Source organism: Oncorhynchus masou, chromosome 29 (assembly GCF_036934945.1).
Source record: "Oncorhynchus masou masou isolate Uvic2021 chromosome 29, UVic_Omas_1.1, whole genome shotgun sequence".
Classification (NCBI taxonomy): Eukaryota; Metazoa; Chordata; class Actinopteri; order Salmoniformes; family Salmonidae; genus Oncorhynchus; species Oncorhynchus masou.
In genome coordinates, this window is record NC_088240.1 from 82898215 (window position 1) to 82923990 (window position 25776).

The following is a 25776-nucleotide window of genomic DNA, read 5'->3' on the forward strand; positions in this document are numbered from 1 at the left end:
CATGACGTACCTGATTTTGTGAACCTATGCGTTTGCCTGTGTGCTCGAACTCGGAAATTTGAGTTCAAATTAAAGAAATAATATTAAAAGATAAGAACGACATACATTTCAAATGAAAAAAATGTATCCTTTACACAAGTTGCAATAAAACACTGCTATATGTAGACGTGAAATTGAGAACAGGAAAAAACAAACAAATGTTGCAGGCAAATGTGAAGACAGCTTAGCTAGTTGTCGTATCAAAGAGAAAAGCCCATGTTTGTAAAGAAACAGCACGAGCTTTGTTTTGCTGATTGACCGTCTTCAAAAGCTACATTCGGCGCGGGAAGGCTACTGCATGCACAATTATTTCTGACAGTGTCAACACACGTGGGTATTATTATTACGCAATAACGCAATCAATTATTCTGGGTTTTACTGCTCATAGATTCTGTGTTTGAGCCGATCGCTTGCTGGCTTGCAAACTCACTGCTGCCCACTGATTGTAGTCTCCTGGTCCAACACTAGCACACACTTCGTTATTGTGTCAAATGGCACCATGTTCCCCATATAGTGAACCACTTTATCAATATCAACCCTGTTTGGCTCTGGTTAGAACAGAAGTAGTGAACTATATTAGAGAATTGGTTGCAATTTAAGATGTTCCCCACGTTTCTCTCCACAGATCGTCCTATCCTGCAGAGATGACCAAGTGCAAGAAGAAGAAGAGGCAGGATGACTTCCAGAAGGTCAAGCTGAAGGTGGGGAAGACCAAGCCTAAAGCTGACAACGCCACCAACATCAACTTCCGCACCAAGGGAATAAACCTAGCTGAACAGCTGAAGAAAGATGCTAATGCACCCACCACACACCGGAAGCTCAACATCAAGGTAGGTAACACAGACACACAAACACACTCACTCCTCTACTGTACCTTATGCTGTGTGCCTCCCCTCCTCTAGGACCTGTTGTCCCAGCTGCATCACTACAGTGGTACAGTGAAACAGGGAGCTCTTGTGGGACTGAGGGAGCTGCTGACCCTTCACCCCTCAGAGTTAGACCAACACCTCTCCAGTCTGCTCAGCGAGGCTGCTGCCGTCTTCACAGACAAGGACCCGAATGTACGGATGTCTGCCACACGCCTGCTCAGGTTAGAAAAGTATTTTGTTATGACAGTGGGAATTTGTCTTCAGGTCTTTAAAAATATATATATTTCACCTTTATTTAACCAGGTAGACCAGTTGAGAACAAGTTCGCATTTACAACTACGACCTGGCCAAAATAAAGCAAAGCAGTGTGACAAAAAACAACACAGAGTTACACATAGGATAAACAAAAGCACAGTCAATAACACAATAGAAAAATCTATATACAGTGTGTGTAAATAAAGTAAGGAGATAAGGCAATAAATAGACCACAGTGGTGAAATAATTACAATATAGCAATTAAACACTGGAGTGATAGATATGCAGAAGATGAGTGTGTAAGTAGAGATACTGGGGTCCAAAGGAGTAGTATGGGGATGAGGTAGTTGGATGGGCTAATTACCGATGGGCTATGTACAGTGATCTGCGAGCTGCTCTGACAGCTGGTGCTTAAAGTTAGAGAGGGAGATATGAGTCTTCAGCTTCAGTGATTTTTGCACTTCGTTCCAGTTATTGGCAGCAGAGAACTGGAAGGAAAGGCAGCCAAAGAAGGAATTGGCTTTGGGGGTGACCAGTGAGATATACCTGCTGGAGTGCGTGCTACGGGTGGGTGTTATGGTGACCAGTGAGCTGAGATAAGGCCAAGCTTTACCTAGCAAAAACTTATAGATGACCTGGAGCCAGTGGGTCTGGCGATGAATATGTAACAAGGGCCAGCCGACGAGAGCATACAGGTCGCAGTGGTGGGTGGTATATGGCGCTTTGGTGACAAAACGGATGGCACTGTGATAGACTGCATCCAGTTTGCTGTGTAGAGTGTTGGAGGCTATTTTGTCAATTATATCGTTGCGTATCGGTAGGATACGGGGGTATTTTTTGCAGCGTGAGTGAAGGAGGCTTTGTTGCGAAATAGGAAGCCGATTCTAGATTTAATTTTGGATTGGAGATGTTTAATATGAGTCTGGAAGGAGAGTGTACAGTCTAACCAGACACCTAGGTATTTGTAGTTGTCCACATATTCTAAGTCAGAACCGTCCAGAGTAGTGATGCTGGTCGGGCGGGCTGGTAATGGCAGCGATCGGTTGAAGAGCATGCATTTAGTTTTACTAGCGTTTTAAGAGCAGTTGGAGGCAATGGAGGGAGTGTTGTATGGCATTGAAGCTCATTTCGAGGTTTGTTAACACAGTGTCCACAGTGTTTGTTCTCCAACACCCACAAAACCATACACCACTTGAGAGCAGCACAGTCCTTGGAGAAGTGCCTTAATGCCAGTTCTTCTACTGTCGCACCTTCCTACCTAATATGAGGTTTGAACCAGAAACTCTCCTGCTACTAGTGTACCTCCCTAACCTCTACCCTCTCCGTGCCCTGCCCAGGTTCATAGCCCAGAGTGTGCCAGCGGAGCGGACGTCTCCATTCTTCCCTCTCCTCTCTGCCCACCTCTCCTGTGCCATGACCCACATCGAGACGGGTATCCAGGAGGATGCCCTGAAAGTCCTCGACGTTTTGCTGGACCACTATCCTGCCCTGCTGGCCGCTCGTCCCGCCCTGCTGCTCACCAACTTCCTGGAGCTGATCTCACACAGAAGTACTGGGGGCGGGGCAAGTAAGGGGCAGGAGGGGAAGGGGAGGAGCTGGGCCCTGTCAGTCAACCCTAACAGGAACGTGACTGGTCAGCAGTGGAGACTCACAGTGCTGCTCAGGTATTCATACACTTGCAATGAGTTAGCAGTGTCCTATAGGTGTGTACATGTATTTTTCTGGCGTGACCTTTGTGTTTGTGTTTTCCAGACTGGGGCGTTTTCTTCAGGCGGTAGTTGAGAGGCGAGCGGAGGAGGGGGTTGCATGTGTCTCAGGTGACATGTTCAGTGTCTTGAATGGACAAGGAGGAGCTAACACACCTTTGGAGCTCAACTGGGAGGAGCTTACCTACAGAAAAGGTGGATTTCAGGTGTTTGAACATTCAGGAGCCATGCCCACTCCGCATTCCACCTTCAAACTCAGGTACACACATCACAGACACACACTTCATTAACAAGCATATACACACACACACTTCATTAACAAGCATACATACACACACACACACACACACACCATTAACAAGCATATATACACACACACACACTCTGCTGACTTACTCTCCTGTCCGGCTCATCATCTGTCCCTTTCCTCCACTGTATTTGTAGGCCGGAGACTGAGCCTGGGGCTGGGGTGAGTGAGGGGCTGGGCACAGGGGAGGCTGTACGGGGCTTTGCCTCCACCCTGGTGCCCCTTCTACTAGACGTCTGGGTAGAGGCTAGTGCCAGCGACCGGAGCAAGACTGACAGTGCTCATCTCCTCACCCCCGACGCCATGTCACTGATGTACCAGGTCCTCTCCATACTACAGCTGCTACGCAAGCTGGCGCCACAGAGAGAATACCAGGATACACTGGTAACACACACACACAGGTCTTCTCTCTCAGTGTAACATGTGTGGTTACCTTTGTTCTATTAACACTGGTGTTTGTGTGTTTAGGATGTGTGGTTTCGCAGTGAGTACCTGGGGGACTTTAAGCAGCACTTCATGAAGAACTTCCCCTATGGAAATCTGGACACCCCTAAACAAAGGCGGAAGACAGACCCCAAGAGGTGAGGTGGTGCTAGGGCTCTTGGTGTATGTGTAGGTACTCCAGCGTTTCCCAAACTAGGGGTCGCTACCCCATATGTGTGGCCTGATTTGAAAATGGGGTCGTGAGAGAAACTCTGGGGGGAAAAACATCTGGTCTATAGTCAACTGAATGCTCTGCTTAGTCATAGAACCACGTTTCAATTTCAGCTATTAGCGGTTAGGATAAACCGTGGTTTCTGTTTTCTTCCAAAATATTTGCTATAACCATTGAACAGTTTGAGCTATTACCAATTATGATATATAATATCAGCACAAAATTACTGGGGGGGGACATAATTAAAAGTGTGTGTGTTTGGGTGTGGTGTTTCAGGAGTAAGCAGTCCACCACAATCCCAGGGCAGACAGTGGAACCCTTGGCTCTGAACGTGCTGCTCTGCCAGGTCATGGTTTCCATGGTTACCCTCAGCCAGAGGGAGGGGCAAGCCCAGGAGCCCGATGCTGAGTGGCTGATGCCTCTGAGAGGGTTTGTCCAAGAGACTCTGTCCAGTGGGGCCAAGCTGAGCCAAAGACACCTACATACACTCCTGGAGACTGTCTGGAGAATGGTCATCACACAACGCAGCAGGGGTAAGACTGTGTGGGTTTGTGTGGGCAGTCAAGGGTGCAGTTATGAGTTCATCTTAAATGGTTTTCACATGTCTGGCGTCCTAACCGGTGGTGTGTGTAGCGGTGACGGAGGATCTGTTACAGGCGGTGTATGTTCAGTACCAGCAGATGAACCTGAATCTGCAGACCAGAACACTGCTACTTTCCTTCTACAGCAGACTGTACCTACAGGAACACAACCACACACACATCGCCAGGTAACACACACACACGTTCTGTTTACTGTACCAAATAACCAAAGATATATGTAGGCATAACCAAGTCTGCAGGGTAGACTACTCTGCTCCTAAATGTCTTTCTTCCTCTTCGGTCTGCCCCTTCAGGAGTAGAGTGTTGTCTCGGTGGCTGGCTGCTCTACCGCTCCAGTTGTCCCAGCTGGGCCACCGTAACCCTGCCCTCTCAGACAGGCTCCTGCTCTCTATCCAGTCTGCTGCCTCCCGCGGGAACAAGGCCCTGCTGAACTCCCTACACACGCATGCATGCAGGCTCTATGGTGAATACACACACACCTGTATGCAGGCTCTACGGTGAATACACACACACCTGTATGCAGGCTCTACGGTGAATACACACACACACACCTGTATGCAGGCTCTACGGTGTATATACAACAACAAAAAACACATGTGAAGCTCAACTTATAACAGTCGGGCAGATCGGTATTAAACAGGTAGTCACTAAATGGCCATGCTAGAAAATACCTAAATGACAATGTACCCTTTGGAGATGTTTTCTATGTTTCTCCACTGGGGGGCAGTAAAGGTCCATCTGAACTCCATAGCAGGAGCGAGAGGGGAAGCATGTTGTACAAGCTAGAGACAAAGGTTGGAGGTGTATCAGTTAAAAGGGGTGGAGGTTGTGGGTGGTGGAGGGCACCTATATTGTAATATAAGCTAAGACAGAACTGGGGAGGGTGAAGGGGTTTGTGTTATGATTAAAGGCCCCAGAGAAGACAGAACTGGGGAGGGTGAAGGGGTTTGTGTTATGATTAAAGGCCCTAGGGAAGACAACTGGTGAGGGGGTTTGTGTTATAATTAAAGGCCCTAGGGAAGACAGAACTGGGGAGGGTGAAGGGGTTTGTGTTATGATTAAAGGCCCCAGAGAAGACAGAACTGGGGAGGGTGAAGGGGTTTGTGTTATGATTAAAGGCCCTAGGGAAGACAACTGGTGAGGGGGTTTGTGTTATAATTAAAGGCCCCAGAGAAGACAGAACTGGGGAGGGTGAGGGGGTTTGTTATGATTAAAGGCCCTAGGGAAGACAACTGGTGAGGGGGTTTGTGTTATAATTAAAGGCCCCAGAGAAGACAGAACTGGGGAGGGTGAGGGGGTTTGTTATGATTAAAGGCCCTAGGGAAGACAACTGGTGAGGGGGTTTGTGTTATAATTAAAGGCCCCAGAGAAGACAGAACTGGGGAGAATGAGGGGGTTTGTGTTATGATTAAAGGCCCCAGAGAAGACAGAACTGGGGAGGGGGAGGGGGTTTGTGTTATAATTAAAGGCCCTAGGGAAGACAGAACTGGGGAGGGTGAGGGGGTTTGTGTTATAATTAAAGGCCCTAGGGAAGACAGAACTGGGGAGGGTGAAGGGGTTTGTGTTATGATTAAAGGCCGCAGAGAAGACAGAACTGGGGAGGGTGAAGGGGTTTGTGTTATGATTAAAGGCCCTAGGGAAGACAACTGGTGAGGGGGTTTGTGTTATGATTAAAGGCCCTAGGGAAGACAGAACTGGGGAGGGTGAAGGGGTTTGTGTTATGATTAAAGGCCCCAGAGAAGACAGAACTGGGGAGGGTGAGGGGTTTGTGTTATGATTAAAGGCCCCAGAGAAGACAGAACTGGGGAGGGTGAGGGGGTTTGTTATAATTAAAGGCCCTAGGGAAGACAGAACTGGAGAGGGTGAGGGGGTTTGTGTTATAATTAAAGGCCCCAGAGAAGACAGAACTGGGGAGGGTGAAGGGGTTTGTGTTATAATTAAAGGCCCCAGAGAAGACAGAACTGGGGAGGGTGAAGGGGTTTGTGTTATGATTAAAGGCCCCAGAGAAGACAGAACTGGGGAGGGTGAAGGGGTTTGTGTTATAATTAAAGGCCCCAGAGAAGACAGAACTGGGGAGGGTGAGGGGGTTTGTGTTATGATTAAAGGCCCCAGAGAAGACAGAACTGGGGAGGGTGAAGGGGTTTGTGTTATGATTAAAGGCCCCAGAGAAGACAGAACTGGGGAGGGTGAGGGGGTTTGTGTTATGATTAAAGGCCCCAGAGAAGACAGAACTGGGGAGGGTGAAGGGGTTTGTGTTATGATTAAAGGCCCTAGGGAAGACGGAGTGGGGAGGGTGAGGGGGTTTGTGTTATGATTAAAGGCCCTAGGGAAGACGGAGTGGGCGATTCACCATCACAAGACTCTGTTTGTCTGAATGGTCTGTGACATCAGCAATGTGCGTCAGCAGCCAACATAACATAATACAGACTATCTGATCATTACTACTCTCTCTCCCTTTATCTCTCTTGCTCTCTCTTTATCTCTCTCTGTTTGATGATTTTCTTTCTTAGACCATAAACTGGTGATGGATAGTCCATTCACTCTTTACGTCACAATTGGCTTCTTGTTGCTAGGTACGGTGTGTGTATTTACAACACCATGGTCCTGGATAGGTACAGGAGTGCAAGCTTTTGTTCCAGCCCAGCAGTAACACACCAGATTCAGCTCATCAAGGGCTTGATGGTTACAGGTGACTCTAATGATGGGGCGTATTGGACAGGAGCTAAGTTTCTACAGGACCACAGTTGCCCTCCTCTGCTATAGTGTATGAGCTGAGGTTGCCCTCCTCTGCTATAGTGTATGAGCTGTAGTTGCCCTCCTCTGCTATAGTGTATGAGCTGAGGTTGCCCTCCTCTGCTATAGTGTATGAGCTGAGGTTGCCCTCCTCTGCTATAGTGTATGAGCTGAGGTTGCCCTCCTCTGCTATAGTGTATGAGCTGTAGTTGCCCTCCTCTGCTATAGTGTATGAGCTGAGGTTGCCCTCCTCTGCTATAGTGTATGAGCTGAGGTTGCCCTCCTCTGCTATAGTGTATGAGCTGTAGTTGCCCTCCTCTGCTATAGTGTATGAGCTGTAGTTGCCCTCCTCTGCTGTAGTGTATGAGCTGTAGTTGGTGATGTGTAGAGCAGCCAAACTGGTGAAATAATACTACAGTTTGAACTTTAACGGCTTTAACAAGGTAGAAAGTGTATAGAGTTGATAATAAATTTCGAAATAATTTAATCTCTGGAAAAGTGTTCTTCAATCACAGTATTTTTTTATATAAAGCCTTTAGCAGCATTTTTGTTGATTTTGTGGTTTCAAACCAGGGAGTTTATTTAAATTCTTAATCAAGAATATGGGCACAATGTAATTATTGAGAATGAAAGAGGTGGGAATGTTGTTCCCTTGTCATATAATTGCTACATTTAATATCAACATAGAATTAAAAATAGTTTTCCAAATTGTATTTTGACTTTTTTTGATTTTTCTCGACGCGAATATTGGGTCAAGACTGACAACCTGGTTCAATATGGGTCCTAAGACGACCAGTTGAGAACCGCTGTTGTAGAGTTTGTGTGTGTGTGTGTGTGTGTGTGTGTGTGTGTGTGTAGACCCACAGGAGGGCAGTGTGGTATTGTTACCGGCTGAATCTCAGCAGCGATTGGTCCAGCTACTCTACTTCCTGCCTGTGATGTCACAGGGTCTGTTGGCCAATCTGAGTCGCTGCTGCACTGCGGGACGCGTCTCTGCCGGCCTGGCCGCCTCCCTCATACGCATCATACACCTCAGGTAACCCCAGCAACCTCTCAAAGCTACAGGTCAGAGACTCTGTCACTAACCCAATGTTCTTACAGGGTCCCTGTGTCACACAAATGTGAGAGTCATGTGCCATGTGGTTTAAACTTAAACAACGTTTGAGCGTTGAGGTTTCATCCTCAACATCTAGATGATATCCAGGGCAGACCAACATCACGTGGCCTTTACGGTTTGACATCGTTTCTCTTGCACTGAAAAATGTTCTGAAGAGAATTTTCAATTCATAAAAGTGTGAGTGAGCGAGAGCCGTCAGTCATTCCTGGTTAGAGAGGGGAGACAGCAGACCGATGGTTCGCCAGCTTAATGGAATCAAACAATCAACCAATTAAGGCACGTCGAGGGTTGTGGCACAAGATCAGTGTCATGAGCTCATGGTTTATAACGGTGCCTGATGCTGAATTTATAGTTCACTGGACCTTTAGATGGCCGTGTTGGTCCTTTAGTGTGCTGTTGTGTGTGAGCATAGCAATGTTCTGCTGTTTGGTCATGATTTCTCACACGCATCCGGCCTTGCATAACGCTATGATGTCATCAGTGTTCATCGCCAGCAAGTGTGTGTGTATTTGTAAGACACCCAGTGTTTCTCTGGGTTAGTGTTACACACACACACCTGACTAGGGGTTGGGGCAGTGTGTGTGTGTGTGTGTGTGTGTGTAGAGACTAGGGGTTGGGACAGTGTGTGTGTGTGTGTGTGTGTGTGTAGAGACTAGGGGTTGGAGCAGTGTGTGTGTGTGTAGAGACTAGGGGTTGGGGCTGTGTGTGTGTGTGTGTAGAGACTAGGGTGTGTGTGTGTGTGTGTGTGTAGAGACTAGGGGTTGTGTGTGTGTGTGTGTGTAGAGACTAGGGGTTGGGTGGAATGTGGCAGAAATGTCCAGTCACGTGTCTCTAATGTTACAGAACATGTATTCATCTCTGACCCCCCTTCCTCTTCGTCCTCCGAACCCCACCCTGCGCACAGTCTTCTGTCTCTCTGTCTCTCTGTCTCTGTGTCTCTCTGTCTCTCTGTCTCTGTGTGTGCGCTCGGGGAAAACTTGATTCTGTTTAATGTGGTCAGTTCCAGGTAAGCCTACAGTAATCGACAAGTGTGATCCATATCGTCAGAAAACAATCTGGAACAATCGTCCATCCTGTAAGAGGGCTTTAGTTATCTCTCCACCAACACTCCAGACCGTCCTCTCTCACTCCACCAACACTCCAGACCGTCCTCTCTCTCTCCACCAACACTCCAGACCGTCCTCTCTCTCTCCACCAACACTCCAGACCGTCCTCTCTCACTCCACCAACACTCCAGACCGTCCTCTCTCTCTCCACCAACACTCCAGACCGTCCTCTCTCTCTCCACCAACACTCCAGACCGTCCTCTCTCACTCCACCAACACTCCAGACCGTCCTCTCTCTCCCACCAACACTCCAGACCGTCCTCTCTCACTCCACCAACACTCCAGACCGTCCTCTCTCACTCCACCAACACTCCAGACCGTCCTCTCTCACTCCACCAACACTCCAGACCGTCCTCTCTCTCTCCACCAACACTCCAGACCGTCCTCTCTCACTCCACCAACACTCCAGACCGTCCTCTCTCTCTCCACCAACACTCCAGACCGTCCTCTCTCTCTCCACCAACACTCCAGACCGTCCTCTCTCACTCCACCAACACTCCAGACCGTCCTCTCTCACTCCACCAACACTCCAGACCGTCCTCTCTCTCTCCACCAACACTCCAGACCGTCCTCTCTCTCTCCACCAACACTCCAGACCGTCCTCTCTCACTCCACCAACACTCCAGACCGTCCTCTCTCACTCCACCAACACTCCAGACCGTCCTCTCACTCCACCAACACTCCAGACCGTCCTCTCTCACTCCACCAACACTCCAGACCGTCCTCTCTCACTCCACCAACACTCCAGACCGTCCTCTCTCTCTCCACCAACACTCCAGACCGTCCTCTCTCACTCCACCAACACTCCAGACCGTCCTCTCTCACTCCACCAACACTCCAGACCGTCCTCTCTCTCTCCATTGTAACCTGTGTGTGTTTCAGGTCCTCTTTGAGTGGCTGGTCAGTGGGGTCTCAGGACGCGACCCTGCGTGATGTTGACTACATCAGCTTCCTGTTCTCCACCCTCACAGGTCAGGCTCCGCCCTCACATTTCCTGTCTCACTGGTATCTGGTCAGCAGATGTGATGAATATTCAGGTTCTTGAAGAAGTACACTCCAAGAAAACTTACCAATCTTTCTCTCTTTCAGGGTTTTCGTCTGATGAGCTGGCCACCCTGCAGGAGGCTGGGGATGAGAGCGTGCTCCCTCCCTCCCCCCTCTCCCCCCTCAGTCTCTACCCCACCCCCCTGGAGCAATTCACACACCACTGGGACGTGGTGGAGGTCAGGACACACCTCACTCAGAACACCTAGCAGGGCTTTATAAGTGACTGTTGTGACAGAGACGGTGAATGAGAGGTCTAAATGTGGAAAGAGAAAGACAGCGACCGAGATGGAGACTGAGCACTTCTGCCAGTGTAGTGTACCTGTGAGAGGTGTTCTGGACACTGTGTCAGTTATTTAGTTCCCCCTGGTGTCACACACAGGGCTCAGAGGGGGGATGCTTTATCTGGCCACGCTGGCCGAGAGGGGAACCTTTATCGCGTTGCGCAGGCTGTGTCTGCGTGGTTATCGGGCACTGTGGAAATGTAGAAATGCTAATGAGAGCCTGTGGCATGACGGGAGTGTGACATTTGTGCTTGGAAATTACCGTTAAAGGAAATGTGCCCCGAAGCAAGAGGTGTGTGTGTGGGGGGGGCTATAATCACTAATTCAGCTCTTCAATTAGAGCCTGAGATCCTGGTCATCTCATGTCTGAGTCAATCAGACTGAGGGTTGGGGGGGGCAGGGGGGACAGGATTAGGGGACGGACCATGTCTGCTCTGATTCCACTAATGAGACAGGATTGTTTTTAATGGAGGAGAGAATGCCAACAGGTGCACACAGGTCTGGGGGCTGGTTCACACACACATTCTAACACATTGAACACACCTCATTTCAATAGAACGTAATGACAAATTGGCTTTTGATTTGAAGTTAATGAGGAAAAGTTTAACATTGTTTCTCACCTCTGAAAGTTTGTGTGATGCCCTCTCGTCTCACCTGTACCCCTCTGTCGCTCTCTACAGTGTGTGTGATGCCCTCTCGTCTCACCTGTACCCCTCTGTCGCTCTCTACAGTGTGTGTGATGCCCTCTCGTCTCACCTGTACCCCTCTGTCGCTCTCTACAGTGTGTGTGTGATGCCCTCTCGTCTCACCTGTACCCCTCTGTCGCTCTCTACAGTGTGTGTGTGATGCCCTCTCGTCTCACCTGTAACCCTCTGTCACTCTCTACAGTGTGTGTGATGCCCTCTCGTCTCACCTGTACCCCTCTGTCGCTCTCTACAGTGTGTGTGATGTCCTCTCGTCTCACCTGTACCCCTCTGTCGCTCTCTACAGTGTGTGTGATGTCCTCTCGTCTCACCTGTACCCCTCTGTCACTCTCTACAGTGTGTGTGATGCCCTCTCGTCTCACCTGTACTACCCTCTGTCATTCTCTACAGTGTGTGTGTGTGAGCAGTGACACAGAGAGCATGTAGGGAGCACTAAAAACGACATATTGTAATGTACTTGTTGGCCCCAACCTGTTATGTATCTCTTGGATGTGTGGAGAAAGGCCATCTGTTAGATATAGAAATAACTAAGTAGACATTTGCACGTGTGGTGTAATGTGGTTTGTCTGATGAATGGTTGTGGGTGATGTTGATTAGAGTGACGTGTCCCTCTCCTTCATTTGTCCTCAAATTCCATCCCTCCATAATGCCATTACTACTATTGGATTTCGCCCTCCTTACACACAGACACTTCCTGATTGTTTGGGCTCATAAAACAATGTTTAAAAAGATTGTCAGATCTGCCACGTCAGCTCCCATTACCGAGCCTCGCTTAACCCTTTCATTTCTAGGAAAAGGGGGAGTGTGAAGGAGAGGTATCTGGTGGATGTGGAGGAGAGGTATCTGGTGGATGTGGAGGAGAGGTATCTGGTGGATGTGGAGGAGAGGTATCTGGTGGAGGAGAGGAGAGGTATCTGGGAGAGGAGAGGTATCTGGGGGAGGAGAGGAGAGGTATCTGGTGGATGTGGAGGAGAGGTATCTGGTGGATGTGGAGGAGAGGTATCTGGTGGATGTGGAGGAGAGGAGAGGTATCTGGTGGATGTGGAGGAGAGGAGAGGTATCTGGTGGATGTGGAGGAAAGGAGAGGTATCTGGTGGATGTGGAGGAGAGGTATCTGGTGGAGGAGAGGAGAGGTATCTGGTGGAGGTGGAGGAGAGGTATCTGGTGGATGTGGAGGAAAGGAGAGGTATCTGGTGGATGTGGAGGAGAGGAGAGGTATCTGGTGGATGTGGAGGAAAGGAGAGGTATCTGGTGGATGTGGAGGAGATGAGAGGTATCTGGTGGATGTGGAGGAGATGAGAGGTATCTGGTGGATGTGGAGGAAAGGAGAGGTATCTGGTGGATGTGGAGGAGAGGTATCTGGTGGATGAGAGGAGAGGTATCTGGTGGATGTGGAGGAAAGGAGAGGTATCTGGTGGATGTGGAGGAAAGGAGAGGTATCTGGTGGATGTGGAGGAAAGGAGAGGTATCTGGTGGATGTGGAGGAAAGGAGAGGTATCTGGTGGATGTGGAGGAAAGGAGAGGTATCTGGTGGATGTGGAGGAAAGGAGAGGTATCTGGTGGATGTGGAGGAGAGGAGAGGTATCTGGTGGATGTGGAGGAGAGGAGAGGTATCTGGTGGATGTGGAGGAGAGGAGAGGTATCTGGTGGATGTGGAGGAAAGGAGAGGTATCTGGTGGATGTGGAGGAGAGGAGAGGTATCTGGTGGATGTGGAGGAGAGGAGAGGTATCTGGTGGATGTGGATGTGGAGGAGAGGAGAGGTATCTGGTGGATGTGGAGGAAAGGAGAGGTATCTGGTGGATGTGGAGGAGAGGAGAGGTATCTGGTGGATGTGGAGGAGAGGAGAGGTATCTGGTGGATGTGGAGGAAAGGAGAGGTATCTGGTGGAGGAGAGGAGAGGTATCTGGTGGATGTGGAGGAAAGGAGAGGTATCTGGTGGATGTGGAGGAAAGGAGAGGTATCTGGTGGATGTGGAGGAGAGGAGAGGTATCTGGTGGAGGAGAGGGGAGGTATCTGGTGGATGTGGAGGAAAGGAGAGGTATCTGGTGGATGTGGAGGAAAGGAGAGGTATCTGGTGGATGTGGAGGAAAGGAGAGGTATCTGGTGGAGGAGAGGAGAGGAGGGGTATCTGGTGGAGGAGAGGAGAGGAGAGGTATCTGGTGGATGTGGAGGAAAGGAGAGATATCTGGTGGAGGAGAGGGGAGGAGAGGTATCTGGTGGAGGAGAGGAGAGGAGAGGAGAGGTATCTGGTGGATGTGGAGGAGAGGAGAGGTATCTGGTGGAGGAGAGGAGAGGAGAGGTATCTGGTGGATGTGGAGGAGAGGAGAGGTATCTGGTGGATGTGGAGGAAAGGAGAGGTATCTGGTGGATGTGGAGGAGAGGAGAGGTATCTGGTGGATGTGGAGGAGAGGAGAGGTATCTGGTGGATGTGGAGGAGAGGAGAGGTATCTGGTGGATGTGGATGTGGAGGAGAGGAGAGGTATCTGGTGGATGTGGAGGAAAGGAGAGGTATCTGGTGGATGTGGAGGAGAGGAGAGGTATCTGGTGGATGTGGAGGAGAGGAGAGGTATCTGGTGGATGTGGAGGAAAGGAGAGGTATCTGGTGGAGGAGAGGAGAGGTATCTGGTGGATGTGGAGGAAAGGAGAGGTATCTGGTGGATGTGGAGGAAAGGAGAGGTATCTGGTGGATGTGGAGGAAAGGAGAGGTATCTGGTGGATGTGGAGGAAAGGAGAGGTATCTGGTGGATGTGGAGGAAAGGAGAGGTATCTGGATGGATGTGGAGGAAAGGAGAGGTATCTGGATGGATGTGGAGGAAAGGAGAGGTATCTGGTGGATGTGGAGGAAAGGAGAGGTATCTGGTGGATGTGGAGGAAAGGAGAGGTATCTGGTGGAGGAGAGGGGAGGTATCTGGTGGATGTGGAGGAGAGGAGAGGTATCTGGTGGATGTGGAGGAAAGGAGAGGTATCTGGTGGATGTGGAGGAAAGGAGAGGTATCTGGTGGATGTGGAGGAAAGGAGAGGTATCTGGTGGATGTGGAGGAAAGGAGAGGTATCTGGTGGAGGAGAGAGGAGGTATCTGGTGGATGTGGAGGAGAGGAGAGGTATCTGGATGGATGTGGAGGAAAGGAGAGGTATCTGGTGGATGTGGAGGAAAGGAGAGGTATCTGGTGGATGTGGAGGAAAGGAGAGGTATCTGGTGGATGTGGAGGAAAGGAGGTATCTGGTGGAGGAGAGAGGAGGTATCTGGTGGATGTGGAGGAGAGGAGAGGTATCTGGTGGATGTGGAGGAAAGGAGAGGTATCTGGTGGATGTGGAGGAAAGGAGAGGTATCTGGTGGAGGAGAGGGGAGGTATCTGGTGGATGTGGAGGAGAGGAGAGGTATCTGGTGGATGTGGAGGAGAGGAGAGGTATCTGGTGGATGTGGATGTGGAGGAGAGGAGAGGTATCTGGTGGATGTGGAGGAAAGGAGAGGTATCTGGTGGATGTGGAGGAAAGGAGAGGTATCTGGTGGATGTGGAGGAAAGGAGAGGTATCTGGTGGATGTGGAGGAAAGGAGAGGTATCTGGTGGATGTGGAGGAAAGGAGAGGTATCTGGTGGATGTGGAGGAAAGGAGAGGTATCTGGTGGATGTGGAGGAAAGGAGAGGTATCTGGTGGATGTGGAGGAGAGGAGAGGTATCTGGTGGATGTGGAGGAAAGGAGAGGTATCTGGTGGATGTGGAGGAAAGGAGAGGCATCTGGTGGATGTGGAGGAGAGGAGAGGTATCTGGTGGAGGAGAGGGGAGGTATCTGGTGGATGTGGAGGAAAGGAGAGGTATCTGGGAGAGGAGAGGTATCTGGTGGATGTGGAGGAAAGGAGAGGTATCTGGTGGATGTGGAGGAGAGGAGAGGTATCTGGTGGAGGAGAGGAGAGGTATCTGGTGGATGTGGAGGAGAGGAGAGGTATCTGGTGGATGTGGAGGAGAGGGGAGGTATCTGGTGGATGTGGAGGAGAGGAGAGGTATCTGGTGGATGTGGAGGAAAGGAGAGGTATCTGGGAGAGGAGAGGTATCTGGTGGATGTGGAGGAAAGGAGAGGTATCTGGTGGATGTGGAGGAGAGGAGAGGTATCTGGTGGAGGAGAGGAGAGGTATCTGGTGGATGTGGAGGAGAGGAGAGGTATCTGGTGGATGTGGAGGAGAGGAGAGGTATCTGGTGGATGTGGAGGAGAGGAGAGGTATCTGGTGGATGTGGAGGAGAGGAGAGGTATCTGGTGGATGTGGAGGAAAGGAGAGGTATCTGGTGGAGGAGAGGAGAGGAGAGGTATCTGGTGGATGAGGAGAGGAGAGGTATCTGGTGGATGTGGAGGAGAGGAGAGGTATCTGGTGGATGTGGAGGAAAGGAGAGGTATCTGGTGGATGTGGAGGAAAGGAGAGGTATCTGGTGGATGTGGAGGAAAGGAGAGGTATCTGGTGGAGGAGAGGAGAGGTATCTGGTGGATGTGGAGGAGAGGAGAGGTATCTGGTGGATGTGGAGGAGAGGAGAGGAGAGGAGAGGAGAGGTATCTGGTGGATGTGGAGGAAAGGAGAGGTATCTGGTGGATGTGGAGGAAAGGAGAGGTATCTGGTGGATGTGGAGGAGAGGAGAGGCATCTGGTGGATGTGGAGGAAAGGAGAGGTATCTGGTGGATGTGGAGGAAAGGAGAGGTATCTGGTGGATGTGGAGGAAAGGAGAGGCATCTGGTGGATGTGGAGGAAAGGAGAGGTATCTGGGAGAGGAGAGGTATCTGGTGGAGGAAAGGAGAGGTATCTGGTGGATTTGGAGGAAAGGAGAGGTATCTGGGAGAGGAGAGGTATCTGGTGGAGGAGAGGAGAGGAGAGGTATCTGGTGGATGTGGAGGAAAGGAGAGGTATCTGGGAGAGGAGAGGTATCTGGTGGAGGAGAGGAGAGGAGAGGTATCTGGTGGATGTGGAGGAAAGGAGAGGTATCTGGGAGAGGAGAGGTATCTGGTGGAGGAGAGGAGAGGAGAGGTATCTGGTGGAGGAGAGGAGAGGTATCTGGTGGATGTGGAGGAGAGGAGAGGTATCTGGGAGAGGAGAGGTATCTGGTGGAGGAAAGGAGAGGTATCTGGTGGATGTGGAGGAGAGGAGAGGTATCTGGTGGATGTGGAGGAGAGGAGAGGAGAGGAGAGGAGAGGTATCTGGTGGATGTGGAGGAGAGGAGAGGCATCTGGTGGATGTGGAGGAAAGGAGAGGCATCTGGTGGATGTGGAGGAGAGGAGAGGTATCTGGTGGATGTGGAGGAGAGGAGAGGCATCTGGTGGATGTGGAGGAGAGGAGAGGTATCTGGTGGATGTGGATGTGGAGGAGAGGAGAGGTATCTGGTGGATGTGGAGGGGAGGAGAGGTATCTGGTGGATGTGGAGGAGAGGAGAGGTATCTGGTGGATGTGGAGGAGAGGAGAGGTATCTGGTGGAGGAGAGGAGAGGTATCTGGTGGATGTGGAGGAGAGGTATCTGGTGGATGTGGAGGAGAGGAGAGGTATCTGATGGATGTGGAGGAGAGGTATCTGGTGGAGGAGAGGAGAGGTATCTGGTGGATGTGGAGGGGAGGAGAGGTATCTGGTGGATGTGGAGGGGAGGAGAGGTATCTGGTGGATGTGGAGGAGAGGTATCTGGTGGAGGAGAGGTATCTGGTGGAGGAGAGGAGAGGTATCTGGTGGATGTGGAGGAGAGGAGAGGTATCTGGTGGATGTGGAGGAGAGGAGAGGTATCTGGTGGATGTGGAGGAGAGGAGAGGTATCTGGGAGAGGAGAGGTATCTGGTGGAGGAGAGGAGAGGTATCTGGTGGATGTGGAGGAGAGGTGAGGTATCTGGTGGATGTGGAGGAGTGGAAATGTTAAGAACACATTCTTATTTACAAGGTGGGCCAAACCCGGACAACGCTGGGCCAATTGTGCGCCGCGCTATGGGACTCCCAATCACGGCCGGATGTGATACAGCCTGGATTCGAACCAGGGACTGTAGTGACGCCTCTTGTACTGAGATTAGGCTGGACAATAGAACGAGTCAAAATTCGCCCAAGGCTGAAAATGGTAAAAGAACGTTGGCTAAGCTGGAACACTTGCGCGAGCCCATAGCAAATGAATGGAATGGAACGTTCACAGAGGCTGTTTGGACTAAAGTGATGCTTAGAATTCCATTTCGACCAAATGGCACTAAAATTGTATTCATTTATTTTACCACTAAAATCTGTTCTTAGGACAACTGATTTGAGAGAGGAGATTCTCATGATTAAATTGGTGTCCGAATTGGAAGAAAATCTAAATATACACAAGATATTTGGCGAAATATAACAGCATGCTTCTCCATAGGAAAACAATGGGGGCCTCCCGGGTGGCGCAGGTTAAGGGCGCTGTACTGCAGCGCCAGCTGGCCATCAGAGACTCTGGGTTCGCGCCCAGGCTCTGTCGTGACCGGCCGCGACCGGGAGGTCCATGGGGCGACGCACAATTGGCCTAGCGTCGTCTGGGTTAGGGAGGGCTTGGTCGGTAGGGATGTCCTTGTCTCATCGCGCACCAGCGACTCCTGTGGCGGGCCGGGCGCAGTGCACGCTAACCAAGGTTGGCAGGTGCACGGTGTTTCCTCCGCGCTGTGCTGTGTTAAGAAGCAGTACGGCTGGTTGGGTTCTGTATCGGAGGACGCATGACTTTCAACCTTCGTCTCTCCCGAGCCCGTACAGGAGTTGTAGCGAGGAGACAAGATAGTAGCTACTACAACAATTGGACACCACGAAATTGGGGAGAAAAGGGGGTAAAAATTCAACAACAAGAAAAACAATGGGGGGAGCTTGGCGTTCCAAGGGCAAAAGGTATTTTGGGGATAGCGTTTAATGACAACGAGATACACTGCCCAGCCTTACATAATTAGAAAGAAGAGATTCTCATGATTAAAATGGTGTCCAATTTTTTAAAAATCTAAATATACACATTGCGAGATATTTGGCAAAATAGACAGACATACCTATATTTCCCTATAGTAAACAATGGGACGAGTTCCACAAGTAATTTTTAGTTGTTTACATTTGAACTATAAACAACGTGTGCAGGTCTCCATTGCCAACAATAGGAAAGCAGGCATTGTGACATAAGTACAATAAACTGGGATTAGAACGTTCGGAAGGTGTGTTGGTGCCACAGTGTTCAATAGAACTAATAGGAGCTGGCAGGGTGAAAAATACCCTAAAATAAGGCCTGATTTTTTTTCGTGAACACTTCAAAACTACGGCAGGCAGCTGGGATATATGGTAATATTATGAAACTGGGCTCCACCGTGGATGCATTGAACTAGTTTTTATTAGAAAAAACATTGTTAAAAATGTCATGTGTCCAGCCTACTGAGATGCAGTGCCTTAGACTGCTGCGCCACTCGGGAGACACTCTGATATGAATGATATTAATGTTGTGAAATATGACCTTTAAAACAGCAGGAAGTGATCTTAACCACTGTCTATGTCCCACCCACAGGAAGTGTGCCACTGCTTGGAGACGCTGGGGTCTCGTTCACAGTGCTTTGACGTGCTGCAGAACGGCATCTGCAAGAACCTGGTGAGATGGTGTACTTGTGTGTACTCATCTCTGTGCGTGTGTGTGTGTGTAACTGTGTCTCTCCCTCCCAGACTGGTCTGTCTGTGGTACCAGACAGTATGGCAGCAGGGTTGTTGAGAGCGGTGGCCAGACTGTTGGACCTGTCCTTCCTCCCCAGTGAACCTCTACTGAGGTTCCTGTCCCGCTGCTGCCTCAGCCTACTGTCTCTGCTACTGACCCTACAGCAGGACACCGCCTCAGAGAACAACCACAAGAGGTAGCCTGTGTGTGACCTCTCTGTGCAGTCATGTTGTGTGTGTAACCTTTATCATTCCCTGTAGGGAGGTGGTGTGGGGTGTATGTGTGTGTGTGTATAGATTGTGTCCAACCTTTCTCTCCCTCTCCCTGCAGCGAGGCAGTGTGGGGCGCGTGTGTGGCAGTGCTGAGCAGCATTCCCCGGCTGTTGCGGTTGGTTCTGCAGTCATTGCGAGTTCGGGACCTGTGTGAGGAGGAGCTGCCTCAGCTGGCCCAGATACTGTCCCTGCTGCTGCAGCACACAGCGCTTCGCAACCACATGCTGGCAAACGCAACTCTACTACAACACATTATACAGGACCTCACGGTAAACACACACAGTCATCTACTCAACCACATGCTGGCAAACGCAACTTTACTACAACACATTATACAGGACCTCACGGTAAACACACACAGTCAACTACTCAACCACATGCTGGCAAACGCAACTCTACTACAACACATTATACAGGACCTCACGGTAAACACACAGTCAACTACAACCACATGCTGGCAAACACAACTCTACTACAACACATTATACAGGACCTCACGGTAAACACACAGTCAACTACAACCACATGCTGGCAAACACAACTCTACTACAACACATTATACAGGACCTCACGGTAAACACACACAGTCAACTACAACCACATGCTGGCTAATGCAACTCTACTACACATTATACAGGACCTCACGGTAAACACACAGTCAACTACAACCACGTGCTGGCTAATGCAACTCTACTACACATTATACAGGACCTCACGGTAAACACACACAGTCAACTACAACCACATGCTGGCTAATGCAACTCTACTACACATTATACAGAACCTCACGGTAAACACACACAGTCAACTACAACCACATGCTGGCTAATGCAACTCTACTACACATTATACAGGACCTCACGGTAAACACACACAGTCAACTACTCAACCACATGCTGGCAAACGCAACTCTACTACAACACGTTATACAGGACCTCACGGTAAACACACACAGTCAACTACAACCACATGCTGGCTAATGCAACTCTACTACAACACGTTATACAGGACCTCACGGTAAACACACACAGTCAACTACAACCACATGCTGGCTAATGCAACTCTACTACACATTATACAGGACCTCACGGTAAACACACACAGTCAACTACTCAACCACATGCTGGCAAACGCAACTCTACTACAACACGTTATACAGGACCTCACGGTAAACACACACAGTCAACTACAACCACATGCTGGCTAATGCAACTCTACTACAACACGTTATACAGAACCTCAATGTAAACACACACAGTCAACTACAACCACATGCTGGCTAATGCAACTCTACTACAACACGTTATACAGGACCTCACAGTGGTAAGGAAGCTTAAACAAGTATCATGTTAGAATAAAAACATAAGTGTGGTGTGTGTTCTCTGAGGTTCTAATGATGGTGTGTGTGTTCCAGAGGTACTGTCGAGGTGAGTCCAAGGAGCAGTGGATGACTGACCTGCTGTACTGCTACAGCGTAACCATGGCAACTCATCGGGGAAACCTGGGGCTCCGAGACATCTACTGACCTAGGCCCCAAACCAACCACAGGCCCGTCTTACTGTTCTCTGTCCACTGTCTAACCCACATGTCAAACTTATTCCACGGAGGTCATAGTGTCTGAGGGCTTTCGCTCCACCCTTGTACTTGATGGATGACTTAAGGTCACTAATGAGTAAGGAACTCCCCTCACCTGATTGTCTTAATTGAAAGGAAACATGAAAAACCTGCAGACACTCGGTCGTCCACGGAATGAGTTTGACACCCCTGGTCTAACCCGACATCCCGTCTTCCGCATCGGTCTCTCTGTCCTCCTCATTCAGCTTTTATTCCTGGCCCAAAACCAACTGTCTTCTTCATATTGCTAAATATTGTGGCCACCACTAGTCCTGGAGAGATAAAAGGATGTACAGGCTTTAGTTACAGTGCAGCACTAACATACTTCTTTAACTAATCACCTGAATCAGTGCTGGGTTGGAACTAACACCTGCACACACTGCATCTCCAAGACCGAATTAAAGGATTTCTCAACTGATTACTGTTTTTATTACACAAAGAGAAAATAAAGCTGGAGTCACTGAAACTCAATGTATTTATTTGAGAAGTTTTCTAAAAGAGTAGAAAAACATAGACATTAACATTGAGGTTGGTATTTATTCCTAAATGTAAAGCCTTGACATCTGATAGTGTCTCAACAGTAGTGCATCAGAGTGAACAGCATCGACATTTTCTTAAGTGACAGTTCATCTTGATGAGGTGCCACATCTGGCTAACTCTTAAGTCAACTATCTCTTTAAGGCAGAAAGTGATGTATAATGTAGAATTAAAGAGTAACAGAGTATGTATAAAATGCATAAATATACCCCCCTCCACAGAGTCCTACAGAGAACCCTCTGGACCTAAATGACCTTGTGTACATCTGTGTACCTACTATTATGGCTGAGGGGGGAAAGTGGGAGGGGCATGCATGCCTGTGGGAACCTGCTCAGGTAGATACTGAGGTAGAGTTGACTACAACCTAGTACAAGTGTTATGGCTGACGGGAAGCGTGTGTGTCTGCAAGCAGGCGTGTGTGTCAGCGTCTGCAGGTGGGCTGGCTGTATGACCGGCTGTTGACAGACTGCCTCATTCTCCACATGGGAGGAAAGGTTATCTGTGTGTGTGTGTGTTCATTATTATCATATGGTTGAAATTATCTTGCACATGTCTGATGTCGGTTGACTTAACTCCACCCTGTGAAGTCATGACTGTGAGGTCTCATAACTTTGTCCTCTCTTCCTGTGTCCAGTAGTATAAACAATCAGGCCAAGAACTCCTCCATGGTTAATACTGGGCACAGAGAGTACAATCTGAGAGGAAGAGGCTATGCAAGAGGGATTACTCTGCCTGAAAATACAGCATGACACAGACCAATTGGGGATTTTTTTTATATGGTGATCAATTTGACGCTCATTGACCACCATATAAAAAATCCCCAATTGGTCTGTGTCATGCTGTATTTTCAGGCAGAGTAATCCCTCTTGCATAGCCTCTTCCTTTCAGATTGTACTCTCTGTGCCCAGTATTAAGCATGGAGGAGTTCTTGGCCTGATTATTTGACTTAACCTAAATATTACAAAATGTATATTATTACAACTGTACTGATAAGTGGACACATGTGGCATCTCTGAGAAGTCAGTTATATCAGCATTGTTCACATGTAAACCTGCCCTCAAGAGTTCCCACCTTTGCAGAAACATATTCATATAGTTACACCATTGGGGCCCCCCCCTCTTGTTAGTATATAGATGCTCTGTTTACAATCTGGCCAATAACTTGGGTAAATCATTTCAAGACAACACACACATACACATATATATATGCGCCATTTAGCAGATGCTTATATCCAAAGCAACTCAGTCATGCGTACATACATTTGACATATGGCTGGTCCTGGGAATGGAACCCAGTACCTGAGCATTAGAAGTGCCATGCTCTACCAACTGAGCCACGAAGTACACGTGCAGGGTGTGTGTGTAGTTGTCAGTGTTTCCCCCGGCCCTGTCCAGCGCTGTGGGGTCTGAGGTGGTAGGAGTACTGCCTGGCCTGCCCCACTGCATCACACAGGTGCACACACTCCACACTGCTCACTGCAAAAACACACACACAGAAGGAAACAACATGCTAACAGAGGAAACAGATTGTGTACAGTTCATCCACATCACTCTATTCCCGAAATCAAATTGTATTGGTCACAAACACATGGTTTGCAGATGTTATTGCAAGTGTAGCGAAATGCTTGTGTTTCTAGTTCCGACAGTGCAGCAATAACTAACAGGTAATCTAACAATTCCACAACTACCTAATACACAGAAATCTAAGTAAAGGAATGGAATAAGAATATATACAGTGGGGAGAACAAGTATTTGATACACTGCCGACTTTGCAGGTTTTCCTACTTACAAAGCATGTAGAGGTCTGTAATTTGTATCGTAGGTACACTTCTACTGTGAGAGAAGGAATACAGAAAATCACATTGTATGATTTTTAAGTAATTAATTTGCATTTTATTGCATGACATAAGTATTTGATATATCAGAAAAGCAGAACTTAATATTTGGTACAGAAACCTTTGTTTGCAATTACAGAGATCATACGTTTCCTGTAGTTCTTGACCAGGTTTGCACACACTGCAGCAGGGATTTTGGCCCACTCCTCCATACAGACCTTCTCCAGATCCTTCAGGTTTCGGGGCTGTCGCTGGGCAATAAGGACTTTCAGCTCCCTACAAACATTTTCTATTGGGTTCAGGTCTGGAGACTGGCTAGGCCACTCTAGGACCTTGAGATGCTTCTTACGGAGCCACTCCTTAGTTGCCCTGGCTGTGTGTTTCGGGTCGTTGTCATGCTGGAAGACCCAGCTACGACCCATCTCGTCACGACTCTGACCGAAGGTGGCTCCCCTTCCCGTTCGGGTGTCACTCGGAGGTCGTCGTCGCTGGCCTACTAGCTGCCACTGATTCTTTTCTCCCCCTCCTTATGTGTTTATTGAGTACACCTGTTTTGAGTTGGTTATAATTAGTGAGGCTTTATTAGTCAGCCGGCCCGCCTGATTCTTTGTGCGGGATTGATTATTGTAACCCTGGTGTTTGCATTAGATGTACATGTTTGTGTATTTAGTGCTAGACTGTTTTCGTTACCCTGTGTCTGGGGCATTTGGTTTGAGCACCTGTAAGGGGGGGACCATAGTTCTCCGTGTGTGCATTAAAGAAGCACTTTATTGAACTCTGCTTTCCTGTGCCTGATTTCATCCTCACGGCACCCAGGACCTTACACATCTTCAATGCTCTTACAGGGAAGGAGGTTATTGGCCAAGTTCTCGCGATACATGGCCCCATCCATCCTCCCCTCAATACGGTGCAGTCATCCTGTCCCCTTTGCAGAAAAGCATCCCCAAAGAATGATGTTTCCACCTCCATGCTTCACGGTTGGGATGGTGTTCTTGGGGTTGTACTCATCCTTCTTCTTCCTCCAAACACGGCGAGTGGAGTTCAGACCAAAAAACTATATTTTTGTCTCATCAGACCACGTCTTTCTCCCAGTCCTCCTCTGGATCATCCAGATGGACATTGCATACTTCAGACGGGCCTGGACATGCGCTGGCAGGGGGACCTTGCGTTCGCTGCAGGATGTTAATCCATGAAGGCGTAGTGTGTTACTAATGGTTTTCTTTGAGACTGTGGTCCCAGCTCTCTTCAGGTCATTGACCAGGTCCTGCCGTGTAGTTCTGGGCTGATCCCTCACCTTCCTCATGATCATTGATGCCCCACAAGGTGAGATCTTGCATGGAGCCCCAGACCGAGGATGATTGACCGTCATCTTGAACTTCTTCCATTTTCTAATAATTGAGCCAACAGTTGTTGCCTTCTCACCAAGCTGCTTGCCTATTGTTCTGTAGCCCATCCCAGCCTTGTGCAGGTCTACAATTGTATCCCTGCTGTCCTTACACAGCTCTCTGGTCTTTGCCATTATGGAGAGGTTGGAGTCTGTTTGATTGAGTGTGTGGACAGGTGTCTTTTATACAGGTAACGAGTTCAAACAGGTGCAGTTAATACAGGTAATGAGTGGAGAACAGGAGGGCTTCTTAAAGAAAAACTAACAGGTCTGTGAGAGCCGGAATTCTTACTGGTTGGTAGGTGATCAAATACTTATGTCATGCAATGAAATGCAAATGAATTACTTAAAAATCATACAATGTGATTTTCTGGATTTTTGTTTTAGATTCCGTCTCTCACAGTTGAAGGGTACCTATGATAAAAATGACAGACCTCTACATGCTTTGTAAGTAGGAAAACCTGCAAAATCGGCAGTGTATCAAATACAGTGCCTTGCGAAAGTATTCGGCCCCCTTGAACTTTGCGACCTTTTGCCACATTTCAGGCTTCAAACATAAAGATATAAAACTCCGTCCCAGTCTCAGGTCTTTTGCAGACTCCATCAGGTTTTCTTCCAGAATGGTCCTGTATTTGGCTCCATCCATCTTCCCATCAATTTTAACCATCTTCCTTGTCCCTGCTGAAGAAAAGCAGGCCCAAACCATGATGCTGCCACCACCATGTTTGACAGTGAGGATGGTGTGTTCAGGGTGATGAGCTGTGTTGCTTTTACGCCAAACATAACGTTTTGCATTGTTGCCAAAAAGTTCAATTTTGGTTTCATCTGGCCAGAGCACCTTCTTCCACATGTTTGGTGTGTCTCCCAGGTGGCTTGTGGCAAATTTTAAACAACACTTTTTATGGATATCTTTAAGAAATGGCTTTCTTCTTGCCACTCTTCCATAAAGGCCAGATTTGTGCAATATACGACTGATTGTTGTCCTATGGACAGAGTCTCCCACCTCAGCTGTAGATCTCTGCAGTTCATCCAGAGTGATCATGGGCCTCTTGGCTGCATCTCTGATCAGTCT

At 48.7% G+C, this 25776-nt stretch overlaps 2 protein-coding genes across 8 annotated transcripts in view; one reads left to right on the forward strand and one right to left on the reverse strand.

Moving 5' to 3' along the window:
• Window positions 1–241: 241 nt before the first annotated feature.
• Window positions 242–21420, forward strand: tex10 (testis expressed 10). The gene is made up of 17 exons (XM_064946583.1): window positions 242–369; window positions 665–869; window positions 942–1129; window positions 2501–2827; window positions 2916–3128; window positions 3314–3560; window positions 3645–3757; window positions 4108–4364; window positions 4465–4600; window positions 4727–4896; window positions 8025–8202; window positions 10272–10360; window positions 10479–10612; window positions 18923–19003; window positions 19075–19259; window positions 19394–19604; window positions 20750–21420. Exons 2-17 carry the CDS (start codon window positions 684–686, stop codon window positions 20858–20860), a joined length of 2826 nt encoding a protein of 941 aa, XP_064802655.1. The 5' UTR covers window positions 242–369; window positions 665–683; the 3' UTR covers window positions 20861–21420.
• Window positions 21421–22387: 967 nt separating this feature from the next.
• invs (inversin) overlaps window positions 22388–25776 on the reverse strand; it is a 40226-nt gene continuing 36837 nt past the window's right edge. For 5 of the 7 annotated variants that reach the window (XM_064946575.1, XM_064946576.1, XM_064946582.1 and 2 more), the window contains one exon: window positions 22388–22961. In XM_064946575.1, the coding sequence (XP_064802647.1) occupies window positions 22855–22961 (107 nt within the window). In that variant the 3' untranslated portion in view covers window positions 22388–22854. Of the gene's footprint in view, window positions 22962–23274; window positions 23319–25776 lie in introns of all 7 variants that reach the window. The other 2 variants (XM_064946579.1, XM_064946580.1) reach the window with 2 other exon arrangements.